General features: G+C 39.4%; 1 protein-coding gene across 2 annotated transcripts in view; it reads left to right on the top strand.

Annotated features, from left to right (window-relative positions):
- The window catches only part of DSCAM (DS cell adhesion molecule), an 826,557-nt gene that overhangs the window by 529,254 nt on the left and 276,708 nt on the right, over nt 1–20,595 (top strand). For both annotated transcript variants that reach the window (XM_024239402.3, XM_054542559.2), the window contains exon 9: nt 9,043–9,321. In XM_024239402.3, the coding sequence (XP_024095170.1) occupies nt 9,043–9,321 (279 nt within the window). The remainder of the gene's footprint in view (nt 1–9,042; nt 9,322–20,595) is intronic.

Genomic DNA, 20,595 nt, shown 5'->3' with positions numbered 1-20,595 from the left:
GCTTGGACGGGGTGTGGGGACAGAGGTGGGTAAGGTGCAGTTGCTCACATGTAAGAGCCCCTGTGGCTGATACAAAGGATACTCCCAGTAAGCGAAGGTCTGCATCTGCACAGAGAGGACCAGGCCTTGGAGAGTTAGCACATCCTGCTGAATCCTAAAGGTGGTGGAGCAGAGGGAAATGCTCGCAGCAATGTTTTAGAAACGTTAATCTGGTTGAGGTGGGTAAGATATATCACAGTGCAGAAAAATCAAAAAAAAAAAAAAAAAAAAAGAATGACCAGTTAGGACACAATTGAAAGAGTTGTAATTAAAAAGTTGATAGTACTGTGTTTGGAAAAAGAGAAACCACAGAAAAGACATGTTGAGAATTGGAGTAGACAGTAAATAGCAGCACACTCTCAGCAGCTGGACACAAAAAGAAATGCACAACTAGGAACACTTTTATTATTCGAAGCTTCTTGCAACCAAAATATTTTGCTATCACTACTAAGAACAGAGAATTGAAGAAGCTTAGATTAAGGGGAAACTTGCTATGTTTGGTTTGGGATTTGAGATGCTTCTGAGACATCAATATGAAGATATTGACATACTACTGAACAAGCAGGCATGAATCTTGAGAAGGAGTTTTTGTTTGAAAATTTAGATTAGGAGTCAACGGCATTGAGCTGACAGCTGGGGCAAAGGAGGTGCTGAGACCATCAGGGAGAGAGAAGGAAGAACAAGGCCAGGTCAGGACACTGAGGAACAATGGTTCCATTAGCGTATGATTAGTAAGAGACATTCCTTTCCATCTGAATTGTTGAACTATTTATTTATGGTTTTCAATCTCATAATTCAGTTTTGTAATGTGTAGTATGATTCTTCAAATGAATGTGATATCCACCCTCATTAACTTTTGCCATGGGATCTATGAACTCTCATAAACTCTTATAGGGTACTTATCTATGTTTTAGACATTTAAAGTAAATACACATAAATGAACAGAGATGGTGACTGATAGGGTTTGGCTGTGTCTCCACCCAAATCTCATCTTGAATTTTACTCCCATAATTCCCATGTGTTGTGGGAGGGACCTGGTGGGAGATAATTGAATCATGGGTGCAGTTTCCCCATACTGTTCTCGTGGTAGTGAATAAGTCTTATGAGATCTGATGGTTTTATCAGGGGTTTCCGCTTTTGCATCTTCCTCATTCTCTTTGCCTGCTGCCATCTATGTAAGGTGGGACTTGCTTCTCCTTGCTTTCTGCATGATTGTGAGGCTCTCCCAGCCACGTGGAACTGTAAGTCCAATTAAACTCTTTCTTTTGTAAATTGCCCAGTCTTGGGTATGTCTTTATCCGCAGCATGAAAATGAACTAACACAGTGACAAAATTTATTATTTTAAAGAATATATTACTGACCTATTTAATTAACTTAGAAATAATTTCAAATCATATTTACTATAAAAAATATTTTGTGATACAATTCTAATAATTGAACAAAACTAACACTGCATTGGCCATATTAGAATCTTTATTGTGTAAAATAAAGAATAATTCTATATAGGAAAAACAATATGCATTATGAAATAATACCAGGAAATAAAATAATTCAATCCACTGCTTAAAATTACAATATAATAGGAGGAAAGATTTTTATCACATCAGTAACTATAGCAGACAAAATGTTCTTCTATTTTATTTCATTTAATTTTAAGTTCCAAGGTACACGTGCAGGATGTACAAGTTTGTCACATAGGTAAATGTGTGCCATGGTGGTATGCTGCACTTGTCAACCCATCACCAAGGTATTAAGGTGATTTCATTTCATTCATCACCTAGGTATTAAGCCCAGCATGCATTAGCTATTTTTCCTGATGCTTTCCTTCCCCTTACCCATGCTTTCACTTGCTTTCTTCCTCTCCCTGTGTCCATGAGTTCTCATTGTTCACCTCCCACTTATAAGTGAGAACATGCAGTGTTTGCTTTCCTGTTCCTGCATTAGTTTGCAGAAGATAATGGCTTCCAGCTCCATCCATGTCCCTGCAAAGGACATGATCTCATTCCTTTCTATGGCTGCAAAGTATTCCATGGGATATTTGTACCACCTTTAATCTCTTGGTGCCCACCCTGAGTGAGAATTGTGAAATTTGGCCTGCATGATTTAGTTGTTAGTATGGCTATGGTCAGAAAGTCAAAGGATAACCAGTGTTAAGGCTGTGTGGAGAAAATGGAACCCCGTACACTGTTGGTGGGGATGTAAATTGGTATAGACATGATGGGAAACAATAGGAAGTTTCCTAAAAAAATTTATATGATCCAGTAATTCCACTACTGGGTGTATATCCAAAGGAAATGAAATCACTCTGTGAAGGGGGTACCTGTGATCCCACGTTCATGGCAGCACTATCCACAACAGCCAAAACATGGAAACAACCTAAGTGTCCATTTGTAGATGAATAGATAAAGAAAATGTCACACACACACACACACACACACACACACACACACACACACGAACATTATTTAGCCTTTCTTGTTTGTTTTCTCCAAGTCACAGCAGGTTAAGTGCCTTGACACTTTCTGAAACTAAGGAAGACATGGATGATTGGGTCCAGCTATTTTTTTCTGTCCATGTGGAACATGTTTTCTTAGAATGGAGAATGTAGCCAGAGCAAACTTTGGTCTACTGCTTTTGCTTATAACTCCTCCCCTAAAGTAGGTATACTTCTCATTTGAGTACACCTTAAATAATTCAAAAGATGTAAATTTATCAAAATATACTCAAAACTCCTACTTCATTCATCCACAAAAATTCAAATGTGGTATTTCAAATCTATGTCTAGAGAAAAATAGATACTTGAAACATTTTTTAAAGTTTTGTATGATTTGGGCTATTACAAATATGCCCAAGACACAGTTCTTTAAGGAAACCTTAAAGATAGATCCTAAAAGTCATTTCCACCACACTGCAAGGACAATGCCTTGTCCTTCCCTGTCCTTCCCACCCAGAAGGCAGGGCCAAAGAATTCCCCACTGGCTCACTCTTGCTTTTTTCGCCTAGGTCAATGTCAGTTAATATCAGCTCATACTGAACCCCACGGGGAGCTTGGAGTGAGAGGCTAAGAAGGGAAACTAATGGAATCTAAGTTGATGTGACCCATGCAGCCTCTGGTTCCTTTTAGCACCCACCAGCTCCAGCAATATCCTTATTACTCCCTCATCATATGTCTCTGCATCTTGGCCTCCTGCCCTTCCTGCTAAAGCAGGTGCAGGTCACAGGACCAGCAGCCTAAGTCATGGTAAGCTAGGTGCATCTCTGGCTGCTGCTGGTTGGAAGTCACTGATCTCAGGGAAACAAACACATAGCAATTCAGAGTTGGCGCGAGGACCATACCTAAATAAACAAGGCCAGATATTGACTCAAGCTCCCCAACTGGCCCTGCTAGCAGAGGGGAGAGTTGGCACAGTAGTTAGAAGTCCTCGGCCCCTAGGCTAATAAGACTATGAAGAGGAGCTTCACTCTTGTCCCTGCCATGTCGTCATTATTAAGTTCTGGAAGTGTCTGCCTGATCCTCTTTTCTAAGTCATTCTTAATGACTTCAGGATTGTCTAAAGTTCAGAGTGTAAACATACATTCATCATCACCTCTGAAAGTTTTTTTTCTAAAAAACATTATTCAATCAAAATGAACAAGACATCCCGGCTCGGTGGCTCACGCCTATAATCCCAGCACTTTGGGAGGCCGAGGCAGGTGGATCACATGAGGTCAGGAGTTCGAGACCAGCCTGGCCAACATGGTGAAACCCCGTCTCTACTAAAAATACAAAAAAAAATTAGCTAAGCATGGTGGCATGTGCCTGTAATCCCAGCTAGGTAGGAGAATCACTTGAGCCCGGGAGGTGGAGATTGCAGTGAGGTGAGATCACGCCACTGAACTCCAGCCTAGGCAACAAGAGTGAAAACTCTGTTTAAAAAAAAAAAAAAAGAAAAGAAAAAAAAGAAAGAACAAGGCACTATTTGTCCCACTAGTTGTGGGAAATAAAAAAGATAAACTTGATAGATCTCCTGCCCTCTTGGATCACTCTACTTAAGAAAATGGGTGTGTCCATAAATCACTATACTCACTTGAGTCATCAACGTGATAAATTCCATACAAGAGTTTTGAACAAGAGTGAGTAGAGGAACCGTTTGCTTGTGTTGTATGTACATTGTGGAGAACTATATCAGACTGGGTCAGTAATCTAAAATTTAGCTAAACGATGTTGTTAAGTAACAGAATTGACCAAATAACCAGACTTATGGGTGAGGAGATCATGAAGGTATACCCCGGACTAGAAACTCCCACCTGCTCACAGCCTCATCATTTTGGAGTCACAGCTTGCACTAAACTGGACAGTAAATAGCCCTATGGCTGTGCAGAAGAGCTACTTGCTGTCTATTTCAACGCAAGCTGATAATTAACTGTGTTTCATTATCACCTTGTTACACATGAAGAGATAGAATCGCAGAGCTAAATAAACTGGATCAAGATAATACTGCTAATCACCCAGAATTGATGATCACCCCACCCATGATTTTATCAAAGTCTTATACTCCTCTTCTCTAGGAGAAATCTAAACATTTCCCTCCATGAAGAAGAATATACAATTAATTTTTAAGAGACAAGACACAGAAATATATTAGTCTGATCTAATATTCTTGTTAAGGGTTTAGATAGAATAAGAGTCAAAATTGACATTTGGCAGTATTCAATGGCTCTGAGCTGCCTAGAAAAAGGACCCCTGCCATTATGTAGAGTGAAATACACAAGCCTGGTAATAAATGACCTTTATCAGATATTTACATACTTCTTGTAGAAAGGGTATGTCAAAAGCGGTGCATGTCATATTCAGGATTTCTGCTCCTATGATATGCAAGCTTTTACTGTCAACAAGATTCAGATAATTTACCTTATTTAGGTGATATCATGAATCAGGTAATCAGTGTGTCTTAAATAGGAGGTTCAGCTTTCCCAAAATCATGAGAAGAGTTTTCTAATCGCTGGGGTTACTTTGTGCCATCGATTTTATGTCTTATGAATATAAAATATAAGACTTAAGACGCTTTAAAAATTTTAGCATTTGTATGCAGCAGACTTGCAACTCACAGCTGATGCAAGCAAGGCAACTTAAGCAATGAAGAAAGAATTGACATGATTGACAAATAGGTCTTGTGATTTAATTTACATTAACAATGATGTAATGTGCATACTGACCTAATGTGTCCTTACATAATGTGGCAAGCAAAACAACACATAGCAAACCTAATTTTGACATTCTTCTGGGAAAACGCTTTTCCCTCTAACTAAACTTTTCTTTGATATTTATTTTAACCATTTTAGAAAGGCTTTTTTTTGGTAGATATGTTTTAAAATATTTTAAATGTATCTTTTTTATTTAATATGTTAACCATGACTTATAATTCAGAATGCTAATTAAGTATTATGATTTTGTATTAATTACAAAAATGCTGACTACTAAGGACAATGTGCTCCCAAACAAAATGTCATCCAACTACTGTGTGTGTTGCATTTTTGTGTCTGTTCTTTATACTTTACTTTTAGTTTCTCACCCTCCTCCTTTTGCTTGCCAATTGTGGCTTCTTACTAAGCCCTCTTCAATATGCCTGAACTCCCAGAATCTGATTTAGGCCAAGATATCAGATAACTGACAGTGTTGTAATGATTTAAAATAAGATGTTCAAAGCAAAGGATTATCCTTGGAGTGATGTGTATGAAATTTAGTGCATTAGCTTTCTGACACTGGTTTTTCAGTGCTTTGGAAGTGTACTTCCTGATTTTCAGCCCTGTTGCTTTATACTAAAGTAATGATAAAAATATTCCTTAAATACCATACATTGATGAATTGCAAATACTTTGGAATTATAGAAAACATAGGGTTTTTGTTTTCATTTTGGTTTTAATGCTGATTCTTCTATAGCTACCTCTTCTGTTCTTGAAAATTTGTATGCACATATATTTCCTGTACTCTGTAACTGTCTTATGCTCTAAAGGGACATTCTAATACTTTACAATTATTTACAACCTACACTCTATGTTTTCCTTTTTTTTTTTTTTTTTTTTTTTTTTTTTTGAGACGGAGTTTCACTCTATCTCCCATGCTGGAGTGCAGTGACATGACCTTGGCTCACTACAACCTCTGCCTCCCAGGTTCAAGCAATTCTCCTGCCTCAGCCTCCCTAGTAGCTGGGACTATAGGTGCACACCACCACGCCTGGCTAATTTTTTTTTTTTATTTTTAGTAGAGACGAGGTTTTGCCATGTTGGCCAGGCTGCTCAGGAACTCCTGACCTCAGGTGAGTTGCCCGCCTGGGCCTCCCAAAGTGCTGGGATTACAGGTGTGAGCCACCACGCCCGGCCTTCTTATTAAATAGCTAGATTAAAAAATATGCTATGTCTTACCTTTCTTTCTTGATTTGGAGAAAGTAAATCCTTACGTATTCCTTCTCCCTGTTGTAACTGATAGAGAAAATTAGCCCAATAACCTTTCAATTTACCTGTTTTTTCCTCATCTTAAAGGCTTGTGAAATAGAACAAATGCTAAGAAACTGATTCAGATACATGACTAAGTTTGAGAATTACTGTGTTAACTCATTCAGAGCTCAAGACAGCACTCTATTTTATAAATAAGGAAACTGAGACCCTGAGAGGGGTTAAGTAACCGTAGTAAGTAGCATAGCTGGACTTAAACCAAAGTAGCCTGGCTCCAAAATTCTTATCTTAGAAAAATTATCTGTAATTCAGACAGTAAGCACCAAGCCAAGGTTTGTCTGAGTATGCTGATAACCAGGTTTTTGTGTCCAAGAAATCAAAGGGGAGGAAATGTAATTATTTTCTTTAATAAAGCATAGCAATTTAGTATTAATAATATTTACATATATAGTGAGCATTTACGCCACTTGGGGGCAAGATTTAAAGAAATACAAGCACCTTTGGTACAACATGGTATTTTCTCCAGCACATTCCAACAGAGAACATTCATACCTTAGTCTGACCCGATTCTACCAGCACTGGATAGAACCTCATCCTGAGACCTTTCTCTCTTAGCATCAGATCGGCCCTTTTCAGTCCCAAAGATCTAACTTCACATTGAGAATCCACAGCAGGATTGACATTGAGTATGCTTGTCGGTACCTTTGGCCATTTAAAAAAATTAATTTCCCTGGTAAGACCTAACTTGAGCCACCTAGTTCTTCTACCTCTGGCTGTATTAGCAATTTTGAGTTCTAGCTCCCAACTGCTTTTGAAAGCAGACAGCAGTCATAGTGATAATACGAAATAAGAGAAGCACCATGGCTGCACTTCCTTGCTGTCTGCTGCCTATGGCTATATATGGAAGCTCCACTGGCAGAGGCTGATGGGTTATGCTCATTGCTGTGTGCCGAGCACATTCACTGCTGCCACACACATCCCAGGTGCTCAATAAACATGACTTGATTGAATGAACAAATAAGTGAATGAATGGTTTTCTATTCAAATTTCTCAGCCGGATCCCTTACCTCTTCCTTAAGCTGATAGTTGAAATGGACTTACAATTGTTGAATAAACTGTAGACACCTTTAATAACTTCATTAGGAAAAACTCGTAGTATAATAATTGGTTTATATTAGATTATCACATGATTAATCATCTTAGTTTGTACTCTTAGTCATTTGCAAGCCCCTGCATACAAATAAACCTTTTTCTTTCCAAGAATGTATGCAAAAACACAAAAAAGGCTTACATTATAGGCTCTGATATTAGCTATATTGACATGATTTAAGCTCTCTGAGAATAGTTAACTAGTTCTAAGACCAAAAGGGCAAGGTAACATCTTTGAGTATCACTTTTCCCATCTGCAAAGCAAAGCAATAAATAACTAATCCGTAAGGCTGATGAAAGAGTATATTACTTTGCTTATGATCTGTAACTAACAAGTAACAGGCCTGAGTTCAAATGTGGTTCATCTGACTCCATTTTAACTATTTCAGAATGCTAATACCCTATGACATCATCTAGGAGGGCACTGAGGAAGAGAGTTCCTAAGGCAAGATGGACAAAACAGGCATCACTCAGCAAAACTGAATCAGGAAAGAGCTTTCCAGGCTGAGTTGGCTTGCAGTGTCCATGGTAGGCCAGGCTGAAGGCTATAACCCGACCTCCTTAGCAACACATCAGCAACTCAAATAACCTGCCATGGACCAGTTCATAATTAAAAGTTACACACATAAAATGTGGCAAACTAAGATGCAAAGTAAAGATGTAGTTATTCTAATATGAAATAAGAATTTATAATTAATGGTTGTTATTAGTTGGACATAAAACAGAACTTTAACAATAAAATTGGAATATTTATTTTACTTTTTTTTTTCTAGTTTTTTAGAGACAGGCTGGAGTCACCCAGGCTGGAGTGCACTGGTGCCCTCATAGCTTACTGCAGCCTCGAACTCCTGGGCTCAAGGGATCCTCTTGCCTTGGTCTCCTCAGTAGCTGGGACCAGAGGTGCACACCATCGCACCTGGCTAATTTTTTTTAAAAATGTTGTAGATATGGGGGTCCCATTATGTTGACCAGGCTAGTCTTGAACTCCTGGCCTCAAGTGTTCCTCCTGCCTTGGCCTCCGAAAGTGCTGGGATTACAGGTGTGAGCAAGAAAGAAACCTCCTCTTGTATACATCATTTTAAAAGGCTTTGAAGGAAAACCAAACCTAAATCCCTCTTTCACACTATTTACACTACAGATATAGTCTGAAATGTTTTCATTCAAAAATAATTTTTAAATTAAAAAAAGTTTGTTGAACAAAATTAAGCAACTTGCTGAAGTACAAATTGAAACATGCTTTTTATTTAAAATGATGAGAAAATTCAAATAATAGAAGCAGAATTTCAAATTTGCTACAGTTCTGTATTTCTATGCTATATCTGTGGTCGTCTGTACTACTCTTTCAGTGCCGTATACAGGGTTAAAGGAAAAGCAAATGTAGAATAAGCACAGTTTGTTATTATCTTTCTTTTTTCTTGCAGTTCCACCTTTCATACAACCCTTTGAGTTTCCAAGATTCTCCATTGGGCAGCGGGTCTTCATCCCCTGTGTTGTGGTCTCAGGGGACTTACCCATCACGATCACCTGGCAGAAGGACGGCCGGCCAATCCCTGGGAGCCTTGGGGTGACCATTGACAATATTGACTTCACGAGCTCCTTGAGGATTTCCAATCTCTCCCTGATGCACAATGGGAATTACACCTGCATAGCCCGGAATGAGGCCGCCGCTGTGGAGCACCAAAGCCAGTTGATTGTGAGAGGTGAGCAAAGGATCATGAGCCATGTGGCATCTATAGAGTTGATTTAACAATGGTTTAACATGATGGGGCTTGAAATATTGTGAAAATAACTAGAACTTAGAAATTCAGTCTTATCTCACTAAAAAAAAAAAAAAAAAATACAACTCTAAACCCAACCATGAATTCCCCTAAACTCCAAGATAAGGTTTTATTTACCTAAAATATGTTTTAAATAATTAATAGCTAAGAAGGTGGGAGCCATAGGATTTAATTCATGAAATAAGCCTTCTGTATGCTAAGCCAATGAGTTTTGAGGACTAACGTCCATGAGCTTTTGCTTTATTGTATTCATATAATATTTTTAGTATTTCTTATTTCAATAATTTTTTTTTAAAAATATGTCTCAAAGCTATATATCAAAGTTTTTCTAAAGAGCCATGAAATAGCTTTTCATAATGTTTGTTTTAGTTTTAGAAATGTGGTTTTCTTTGCCCATCTATTCTATTTAGCATTAAATCTATCATTATTTTGGGACGCCATTGCAGCATTTTGAAATTAAGCAGAGTATGGTAGTACTTATTCAAAAAAATTAAAATAGGTAGGCTAACGTGCAGAAAACATTGGCAGTAATCTCATTACATCTAAACTGTAAGCATCAGTCTTATTTTGAACTTCTATTCAGGTCACCAAATTCCCATTAAGGCTCACACTCTTCATCTATGAAATAAGCTGCTAGTGTTCTCTAATGTATATCAAACACAGACATTCTGTGATGTTTATGATTCTCCAAGAGTACTGTACATTAATCTACCGTTACAATATTCATCCACATTGCAAAAGTAACTGTCTGAAGTTAAAGATTTATATTAACAATGATTATTTGCATTTTAAAATTCCCCAGATTGTGGTCCCAGAGTGGTTGTTAGGAGGGGGAGGATTTATGTAATTTCCCAGAGAGTGGAGATAGCTCTTTCTTGAGCAGGAGATTCTCATGTCCTTCTTCATTCCTTACTCCTTGTCCCCTTGATACCTCTTCTTCCTTGCCAACTGGGAAGAAATGCACTTTTTATCTATCTGCCAGCAAAAGGAAGTGACACAGACTTAGAAGTCATAGGAAGAAACTAACTTTGTATTTCCAAAAAAAAAAAAAAAAAATTTCCCAGGTGAATAATTTGGAAAATATATATTCAATTAGACACAAACTTAACATCCTCATGACATTTTTCCCATTTCCACCTTGCACTTTGGAGTGGAAGAATTGGGATACTTGATTTTTTCCCAAATTTTGAAAGATAAATAAAAAAGGGAGCCAACCTAGTATCTGTTTCCCAAGTGTTTTCTTATAAGCAGAGTTGACTCTTGGTTTGTGAAGGGCAAAATAGTACATCAGCCTGCTTTCTATATAATCTGCTCTGAAGGATCCAGGCCAGGAATCTGAAACATCAGATAAAAATGTATGGGGATGCTTTTTGTACAACTTGCCCTTGCAGAAAAGGCAACCAGAAGTTTTTAACCAAGGCAAAGGTCAGATGAGCTGAAACTGAGCCTAGCTATTTGGGATAATGTAGCTGATCATGATATGACTAATGTATCCATGTGATTGTTCTTCAAATATGTTAAATAAACTTTAGTTAAATTAATATTAAATCATCAGTGAGATAATGCAGCCTAGAGGAAGAAAATGTGCTTCACAAACAGGTCAGTGTGACTGGAGAAACAGGCAGGGACAAGGTGGTGTGGGACTGTGGTTCTCAATCCAGATGGTTCTGTAGAATCTCCTGGGAGGCTTAAGAAAACACTGATGTGCATTTTTTGGTCTCAACCTACACCAATTAAATCATAATCTTTAGGGGTAAATCCATCTTCCAGATATCTGGGGGATTGTTCTTTTTTCCCAAAAATCACTAGTTAGTGGTTCTCAAACTTTGTTGTACATTCACATTGCATAGGGAGGTCTAAAAAGGTCCTGATGACCAGGATGAAGCTCCCACCAATTAAATAACCATCTTTAGAGGTGGGACCCAGGCATCAATAATTTGTAAAATCCACAAGTTTATTCTAATATGTAGCCAAGTCTCAGTCCCAGCCCCTTGAGTAATTAGAACATGCAGCCATTTTAGAAGTGTGGATTTTTTTCTAGATTAAAGAGTTGGCACTGTTGACTTTAACCACCACAGCACTATGGCCTGATTTATCTTTTTAGTTATCACACTAGTAGCTGTCTGAAGAATGGACTGGGCTAGAAAGCAAGAAGAGTAGTTAACAGGCTATTTCAGACGGTCAGGCAAGATAAAAATGCCTTAGATGAAGGTGCTAATGTTAAGGTCATGAGAAGCGGTGGAATTCACAATCTATTTTGGCAGTAAAGCAAATAAAACATGCTTATGGAGTGAATGTTGCAAATGAGATAAAGAAGAACCTTTAGTGGAATCATGCTTTGCCTAATAACAAGGTGAATGAGAGTGTCTTTAGCAGAAGCAGAGAAGAAATGAGGAAGAACAGTATTGACAAGGGGAATAATGGTCAAAGATATGGGAGAAGCGCCTGTCCCAGCAGTCACTAGGGCACTCCAACATTTAAGGCCCCAGAATAAGAGGAGGGGGAATCAGCAGAAGAGATGAAGAGGGAAAGGGAGCAGCCTGTAAAGGAGGAGAAAATCCAGTGGACTGTGGCACTCTAGAAGCAAAATCGGAAATAAATTGAGAAAGAATATTAAACAGTATTGAATCCTGCTGAAATTAGACAAAGAGGAAAACCAAGAGTTGGTCACTGGTTTAGGAAGATGGATATTGTTTATAAGCTTGATGGATATTGTTTATGACCTGGTGTCATTGCAGTGAGGGCCTGATTAGAGGAGCTTCAGAAAAGAAAGAAGGTCAATGTGCAGAACTCAGAAAACACAACTATTTTTATATTTTTAGGAATTTTGCTATCACAGGAGGCAGTAAAATGGAGACAAAGTTGGAAATGGACATGGGGCAAGGGCAGGAGTTATTTTTAAGACTGGGAACTTTACAGCCTGCTTATATGCTTATGAGAATAAACCAGTAGAGAGGAAAAAAGATATGTGGCAAGATAAAGAGGAGATTATTACAGGATCAAAGTCCTTGAGTTAGTGAATGCAACTAGAAATCTTTGTATCAGTGCAGTAGTACGTTCAAAGTAGTATAATAACAACCATGGTGTGAAGCTCCAGTAGGTAGCACCAACAAAAATGATTGAAAATTATAGGGAAGGGGGATGTTTTGGGTCAAAGAAGTAGAAAAACAAAAATTATCTAATAGGACCATCACAGAGTAACAGGTAACACATTTATCCTCCTACTACAAACCAACTATAAAATTGGACTAATATATATAAGAACTGCTTTCAGGAACAAAACAAAGTGCATGAAGTGAATTCCAAATTCACCCCAGATAGCTGCTTGGGGTACTTTCTGCACATGACAGAGAGCACAGAGCCCAAATAGATCACAGTGATCTTGGCAGGTGGAGAAAACAGAGAGAGAAATTGAAAGATACTGAGATGATTACTGGGTATTGAGGGACAAGCTACTGGAGATTAGTGAGCTATTCAAAGAGAGATCTCTAGAAATCTGTACAGGGCTCCTTTGCAGTTTCAGCTGAATACTGTTCTTCACATGCACAGGGTGCTAGCAGAAGTTGCACATTGCTTGGGAATGCTGGAGTTCTAACTAGCCAGAATAGGGGAATTCAGCTGAAATCTCAGAAATGCCACACCCTAGGAGTAGGACTAATCTATCCCCAGAATAAGGGTTACTCTAGACCAGCCCTAAAAGAGCCTAAGAAGATTCTTGACAAGATAAAACTTCTCCACTAGTAAGTTAATTGTGTGCATGAACAACATTTGACACTAAAAAGGAAGACAACAAAATCCAGACCCTCAACAGCATAGCGTATCCACAATGTACTGCATTCAATAAACACAGGCACACCGATTTTATTGCACTTTTCTTCCTTTTTTTTTTTTTTTTTTTTTTTTGAGATGGGATCTTGCTCTGTCACCCAGGCTGGAGTACAATGGGCCAATCTCCACTCACTGCAACCTCTACCTCCCAGGTTCATGCCATTCTTCTGCCCCAGCTTCCTGAGTAGCTTGGATTACAGGCATGTGCCACCATGCCAAGCTAATTTTTTTATTTTTAGTAGAGACAAGGTTTCACCATGTTGGCCAGGCTGGTCTCGAATTCCTGGCCTCAGGTGATGCACCCCACTTGGCCTCCCAAAGTGCTGAGATTACAGGAGTGAGCCACCATGCCCGGCCACACTTTGCTTTATTGTGCTTCCCAGGTACCGCATTTTTTACAAGTTGAAGGTTTGTGGCAGTCCTGTATCGAGCAAGTCTATGGGGACCATTTTTTCCAACAGTGTGTGCTCACTTCGTGTCTGTATGTCACATTTTGGTAATTCTTGCAACATTTCAAACTTTATCATTATGTTTGTTATGGTGATTGGTAATCAGTAATCTCTGGTGTTACTATTATAATGTTACTATTATAATTGTTCAGTAGCCATATGAGATGGCAAACTTAATCGATAAATGTTGTGTGTGTTCTGACCACTCTACCAACCAACCATTTCCCAGTCTCCATTTCTCAGCTTCCCTATTTCCTAAGACAACAATATTGACCATTTCTCAGCTTCCCTACTTCCTAAGACATAACAATATTGAAATTAGGCCAATGAATGGCCCCACAACAGTCTCCAGTGTTTGAGTGAAAGGAAGAGTCATTGCACATCTCTCACTTTAAATCAAAAGCTAGAAATGATTGCATTCAGTGAGGAAGGCATTTGAAAGCCAAGAGAGGCTGGAAGCTGGGCTTCCTATGCCAAACTGTTTGCCACATTGTAAACACAAAAGAAAAGTTCTTGAAGGCAATGAAAAAGCCTACTCCAGTGAACACACAAATGGTAAAGTGAAACATCCTCGTTGCTAATATGGAGAACGTTTAAGTAGTATGGATAGAGAAAACCAAACCAGCCACCACATTCCCTTAAGTTCAAGCTTGATACAGGGCAAGGCCCTAACTCTCTTCTATGAAGGCTGAGTAATGTGAGGAACTGCACAAGAAAAGTTTGACCTGGGGTCATTGTAAAACTTAGCACATTGTTTGATAGCCTGGGTTACTGGGAAGATTTGTAAAGACTTGATCTAAAATAAATTAGCTGTTGTCTTGAGGAAAATATAAGAAAACAAAAACAACACCCCAAAAGCAAAAATCTCTTAGCTGTTATGTATGAGCCAATAAGAGCCAAATCTCATAGCTCTTATGACAGTGGACTGATGGTTTCCCTGATATCCTGCTCAGTGGAGTGACCTTGGCATGGATTAAGGTATTAGAAATAAAGCATTAGGCTTCATGACAGAGCACTCCTGCCCTTTGCTTCCTGTTGTGGTCTCTAGACCACTCACAGGAAAGCACCAACACGACAGTTCCTATCTGTGATTCCAAAGAAGGGCCATTTTCTCACACTTTTTTATATCTTCTGATGGGTCCATGGTTTCTGGCTTTTAATGGTGAACTGCCACATAGAGAAACAAGCACATTGGCTAAAATAGTTGACTGTCAGTTGACAGGAAACATGAAAATCATAGAAGGTTGCTATTTTATTGCCATCTATTGATCCAATTTTTGATAGAATTCTCATGCTATGATTTTACTTTATTCATTCATTCATTCTTACACAAAATATTTCTTAAATATCTGTTTTATAATAGGTGCTGTTCTGAGTGCCGAGGATACTATGGTGATTAAAATAAAGACACCAAGTCTCTGCCCATTAAGGTTCAAATTCTAGTGAAGGGTAGAGATAATGAACAAACAATGTCAGTTATCTACAAGGACTATGAAAAATGAACATGTTGTACGTGGATTGAGAAAGATGGGGATGAAAATAGTAATTTAGGTAGGCTGGGCAGGGGAAGGCTTTCTGGAGAGATCTTTGGGCAGAGACTTGACTGAAGTGAAGGCGTACGTCCCAGGGAATTGTAGGAAGCGAATTCCAAGCAGAGAGACCAACAAGTCTGAAGACTGAGTGTGCAGTGAGTTTTGTGTGTTCACAGCCCAGCAAGAGGCCCAAGGTGCCTCCTGTTCAGTAAAAGAGGACAGAAAGTGTAAGGCAGAAATATAAGCAGGGGCCAGGCCATCTATTCTCAGAATGATGGGAAAGCAATAGGTTTAATTTTCAGTGTCGTAAATTAAATCTTACCTAGACTTTGGCCAAGTCCCATCTCAACTAAATGTCACCGAGTAGAGAATGGTGGTGTTTATCCATGCACCCCCTCCCACCTCCACCAAATGGCTTTCATTAAAACTGAATTTCTGCCCCGGTTTACAGCTAGGGAAACCTAAATTCATTCTTTGGAAATATATAGCAACTTAGAAGCCATGGCTTCCAAACATAAAATGCTGGACTACATTTAAAACTAGAAAAATGCCTGTCTTATTATAACCATAGTATTATTTCTTTAAAAATAAAACAGCAGAAGTAATCCACCCCCCACCAACACACACAAAATAAGTAGATCAAGCCAAAGACCTCTGTATTTTAAACAACCTTCATTTTAGGCAACACCAGGAGTAAACTTCCTCAAAGAAACCTATTTGAAACTTCAGGTACTCGCAGCCTATGTGGATCCCATGACAAGATTTTGGTATTTTGGAATATATATCAAATTGTTCTTTTTGGGGAGACAGGAGTGCTGGTTATGTGCATGTAATTATGATTCAGAGAAGTGTTTGGCAAGGTTAGCCATATTGTGTCTTGGAGATGTGATATAATTATGTAGTTGAACCTATTCATCTCTTTAATTACTCCTCCTCCCCACCAGAAAAACCGCTCTGTATTAGTCCATTTTTATGCTGCTGATAAAGACATACCCAAGACTGGCTAATTTATAATGAAAAAGAGGATTATTGGACTCAGAGTTCCACGTGGCTGGGAGGTGAAAGGCACATCTTACATGGTGGCAGGCAAGAGAGAGCTTGTGCAGGGGAAATCCCCTTTATAAAATCATCAGATCTCATGAGACTCATTCACTATGACAAGAAGAGCATGGGAAAGATCCGCCCCCCCCATGGTTAAATTACCTCCCACTGGATCCCTCCCACAATATGTGGGAATTGTGGGACCTGCAATTCAAGATGAGATTTGAGTGGGGACACCACCAAACCATATCATGCTCTATTGGAAAACCAACTATATTGGCAAGCAGGCTCACCACAATATACCAAATAATGTGTTATACTAATAAAAGGAAATCAAAATATCATCTTTAAAAAAGGAAACCAACAACTTTGGGGAATTATACACCCAGACAATATAGAGTACTGGTGGTCTTTTTGTTCTGTCATAAGTTTTGGCCCAAACGGCAACAGTCCCAAAAGCTTCACATCCTTCCATCTCAGGCTCTGTATCTTGTTGGCCAGAGTCCTCCTATGAGGCTGTCTTCTGCTGTCCCTCAGATGGCACTTCCATTGGGTTCACTCTTCTCAAATACCTCGGGCTTTGGGGGTCATCCTGATCTGAGTTATTAACTTAGCCATGCTCCATTTCCCTAGTGTATAAAACTGAAGTAATAACATTCATTTATTCATGTGTCCTTTCAACACATAGTTGCAGAGTGCTTTCTGTACTCCAGATCTGTGCTATGCACTGGGCATGCCATGGCCTGTGAGAAAGGAGTGGTTCTTGTTCTCATAGAATGCACAGCCTAGTATGGGAGACAGACTATTAAATAGCAATACCAAACGAGTGTAATAAAGGCTATGGTAAGGAATTAAGGGCTCAGATAAGCACTTAATCTTCTCCACAGCATCAGAAAAAAATGTGCCTGACTAAGTGAGTGCTAAGCTAAGATGCAAATGGTGAGTGGGAACTTATTAAACAAAGACATGAAGAAGCCTGTGTGAAGACCCAGCAGCAAGAATGGTCTTGGGGACTGGATAATAGATGGGGTTTTAGAATGGCTGGGGCAAAGCCTGCAAGAGGAGAATGTCACAGAATGCAACTGGAGACCAAGGGCTCAAGTCATAAAAATCCTTTAAAATATCCCAAGAGTCTGGATTATACCAAAGGGCCATGGGAATATGGGATGCTTTTAAGCAAGGAAGTCACATCATCCAATTTGTGTCTTAGATCCTTTAGGTCCCTGTGTGAAGAATGAATTCAAGTGGGACAGTTGGTGGTAGGTAGACCAGTTAGGGGGCTGAGAAATCTAAATAAGAGACAATATGGCCCTTGTCCTAGGTTGGGTTCCCTTGAAAGTAGAGTGTGAGGTACAGAATTGGCTGGCAGGTTATTTATTTGGGATATCATTCCTGGATCCCAGAATGGAAAGAATGAGATTAGAAAGGGAGAAAAAAATCAATAAAAGTTGCTTTAATGAGCTGGTTGCTGCTATGGGCAACTGGAGCTCATTCCTACTGAGAGCCTTCTAAGGAATCACGTAGAACAGTGGTTTTGAAGTGTGGTCTCTGTACCAGCAGCCTCAGCATCACCTGGGAGTTCATTAGAAAGGCACAATCTTGGATTCCACCCCAGACCTACTGAGTCAGAATCACTGGGGACAAGGTTTAACAATGTGTGGTTTAATCAGCTCTTCAGGTGATTCTGATGCCCTCTAATGTTTGAGAAGTGCAGGCATAGAGCAGGCCTCATAATTGCCCCACTGGATCGGAGGAAAGTGAGGCAGAGGCAGAGAATTTATACCCTGACTCCTGTCCCTCAGTGATGGACAATTGTTTTTCACATGTCAGGGTTGCACCAGTAAGGTGGGTAAAGGCTCATGACTTCTGAGAAGGCCTGAGACAGCAAAGAGAGGGCCCCATCCCCTTAGTGCAGTGTCCTGGCAAAGTGTGTGGAGGTGGAGCTGTCTGCCCAGAGGTGCTGAAGCCGGGTGAACAGAGGAGCTGTGCCCCTTTTCCACATAACCAGACTACTCACTGTGACTGGGGTGTGGCAGTGGAGATGAAGAGAATTTGAGGATACATTTTCAAGAAATAATCATCAGCACCTGATAAAAACAAATGAAAGAAGAGGATATGAAAGGAAATTCCATTTTTCTTTTTTGAGGACTTTAATGGATGGTGGACAGGAACAGGTACCATTTTGGAAACTTGAGTTAGAGGTACCTGTGATATAAGCTAATGATGGAAGGATATGGTGATCTACACACCAAAGGAAGATAAAGGCAATCATCTTGATGGGAGTGGGTGAAATAGCTCAGGAGGTTTGTTGAGTAAGATGTGGAGAAGATTGAAGACAACACCCTGAGAAGCAGGAGAGGGCCGCAGTGGGGGATCCTCTCTTTAATAAGCAAGCAAGATAAGAATTGTCTTGAGGGCATTTCTGGGAGGGGCCAAAGGATGGAACTAAGAGTACCTGAAACCCAGTGAGTACTCAGGAAATGCTCACTTTCATTACTAAGTGACTCCTTGTGGGGGCTCCTGATTCTTTTAGGACAATTTCTTAGGCTGCCATTTTGTAAAAAAAAAAAAAAGTATCTAGGTGAAATATTAATAGCTTCTTTAAAAAATGTCTCCACTTTTTAAAAAATAAACTGCTGCTTACTTTAAAAAATTGGGAACTATGTTGTCCCTAGGGATAATGGTCATTCCCAGTGCTTAGAGCATATGAGAATGATGTCATTAGTTACATGTTAAACACTGGGTCCTCATTCAGACACTCCCCTGCCCTGAAATTTTCATCTTAGCTGGTGATGCAGCTGTCTCAAAGTGATGACAACCCCCAAGGGACCATATGCCTGTTGTCTTCACATTAGGCTCTGGGCAGGCAAAGAAATTTGTTTAGAAACTTATTACAACTTTTCCCAGGAATCCATCACCTCTAATTTTGCCAGGCAGAACTCTACCCAAGCATGTTCTTAAGGTGTCGGATCTGAGGGGTGTGGCCTCAGGTCTTCTTGATGTAAGTACACGGATGTTCCCAGTCTTAGAGTTCTTATGGTAACTCACAAGTTCACTTTCATGAAAGGGACCTACATATTCACTGGTATACGATAAGAAATCACTTAGGGATTGAATATTTAAATTCATGACAGTCTTCTGTCAAAATTTAAAGGAAATGTATATGATTTGGCTTATTCATGCACTTAGTAAAATACAGCATTTTCCTCAAGGTGGTCTCAAGTTGCATGGCATATCAGCCAAGGACCAAACAACTGAGCTATTAATTATTCTCTTTCCTATAAAAATTAAGAAGTTCACTTACTGCAGAAGCTTCTTTCTTATGTCTTCATGTGACTGTAAATCACTGGGGTATCTGAAGAGAGAATTCCAATCTGTGAGCAAAGAGGTGTACATGGGAAATCCCCTGGCTACTCCTACCAGGGTCAGAAACAGTTTTCAATGATATAGGGTAATTATTCTACTAATTTAGGGACCATTTTTATCTGTAACTACCTTATACTTACAGTATCTCTATGGTTGTTTCTCATATAAACTTCTTTGATGAGATTTTAAGGAACATTTCATTGGATTAGAACCAAACTGAGGGGAGGGGTAATGGATCAATTATGATTAGACATGCTTCCAGAGGGAATGCAAGAGATTTTCTACCCTGTCCGTTGATGAGCAATTTCTCGCTCTTGGCAGAACTTGAGCCAAATGGAGCACAGAATGTGGATGGCTGCAGATTTCTCTTCCACCCTGGGGAGAATAATTTTGGCATGGTGTCTTCAACTTTGTCACCCGCTCTTGAGTTGATTGGTCACTTTTACTAGAAAACTTAGCTCTAAATAATCTCTACCATATTTCTTAGAGATAATTTCCTCACCTAGAGATAGTCATTCCTTATTATCCTATTTTAAATATATTTTCATTTTCTTAAATACATTTTGTCTCCAAATACCATCTACATGAAGTAACATTGCTTATCACTTAAGCAATATCTCAGACACCCATTGGCTGTGTAAATTATTTATTTCATTTGCAAGTTGGGAACTTTGCTCATTAAGAATATGTCAGGCCGTGCGCAGTGGCTCATGCCTGTAATCCCAGCACTTTGGGAGGCTGAGGCGGGTGGATCACGAGATCAGGCGTTCAAGACCAGCCTGGCCAAGATGGTAAAACCCCATCTCTATTAAAAATACAAAAAAATTAGCCGGGCGTGGTGGCGGGTGCCTGTAATCCCAGCTACTCAGGAGGCTGAGGCAGAGAATTGCTTGAACCTGGGAGGCGGAAGTTGCAGTGAGCAGAGATCACGCCACTGCACTCCAGCCTAGGCAACAGAGTGAGACTCCATCTCAAGAAAA

This window comes from Pongo abelii, chromosome 22, assembly GCF_028885655.2.
Source record: "Pongo abelii isolate AG06213 chromosome 22, NHGRI_mPonAbe1-v2.0_pri, whole genome shotgun sequence".
Classification (NCBI taxonomy): domain Eukaryota; kingdom Metazoa; phylum Chordata; class Mammalia; order Primates; family Hominidae; genus Pongo; species Pongo abelii.
This window is presented reverse-complemented; position numbering and strand designations above follow the sequence as displayed.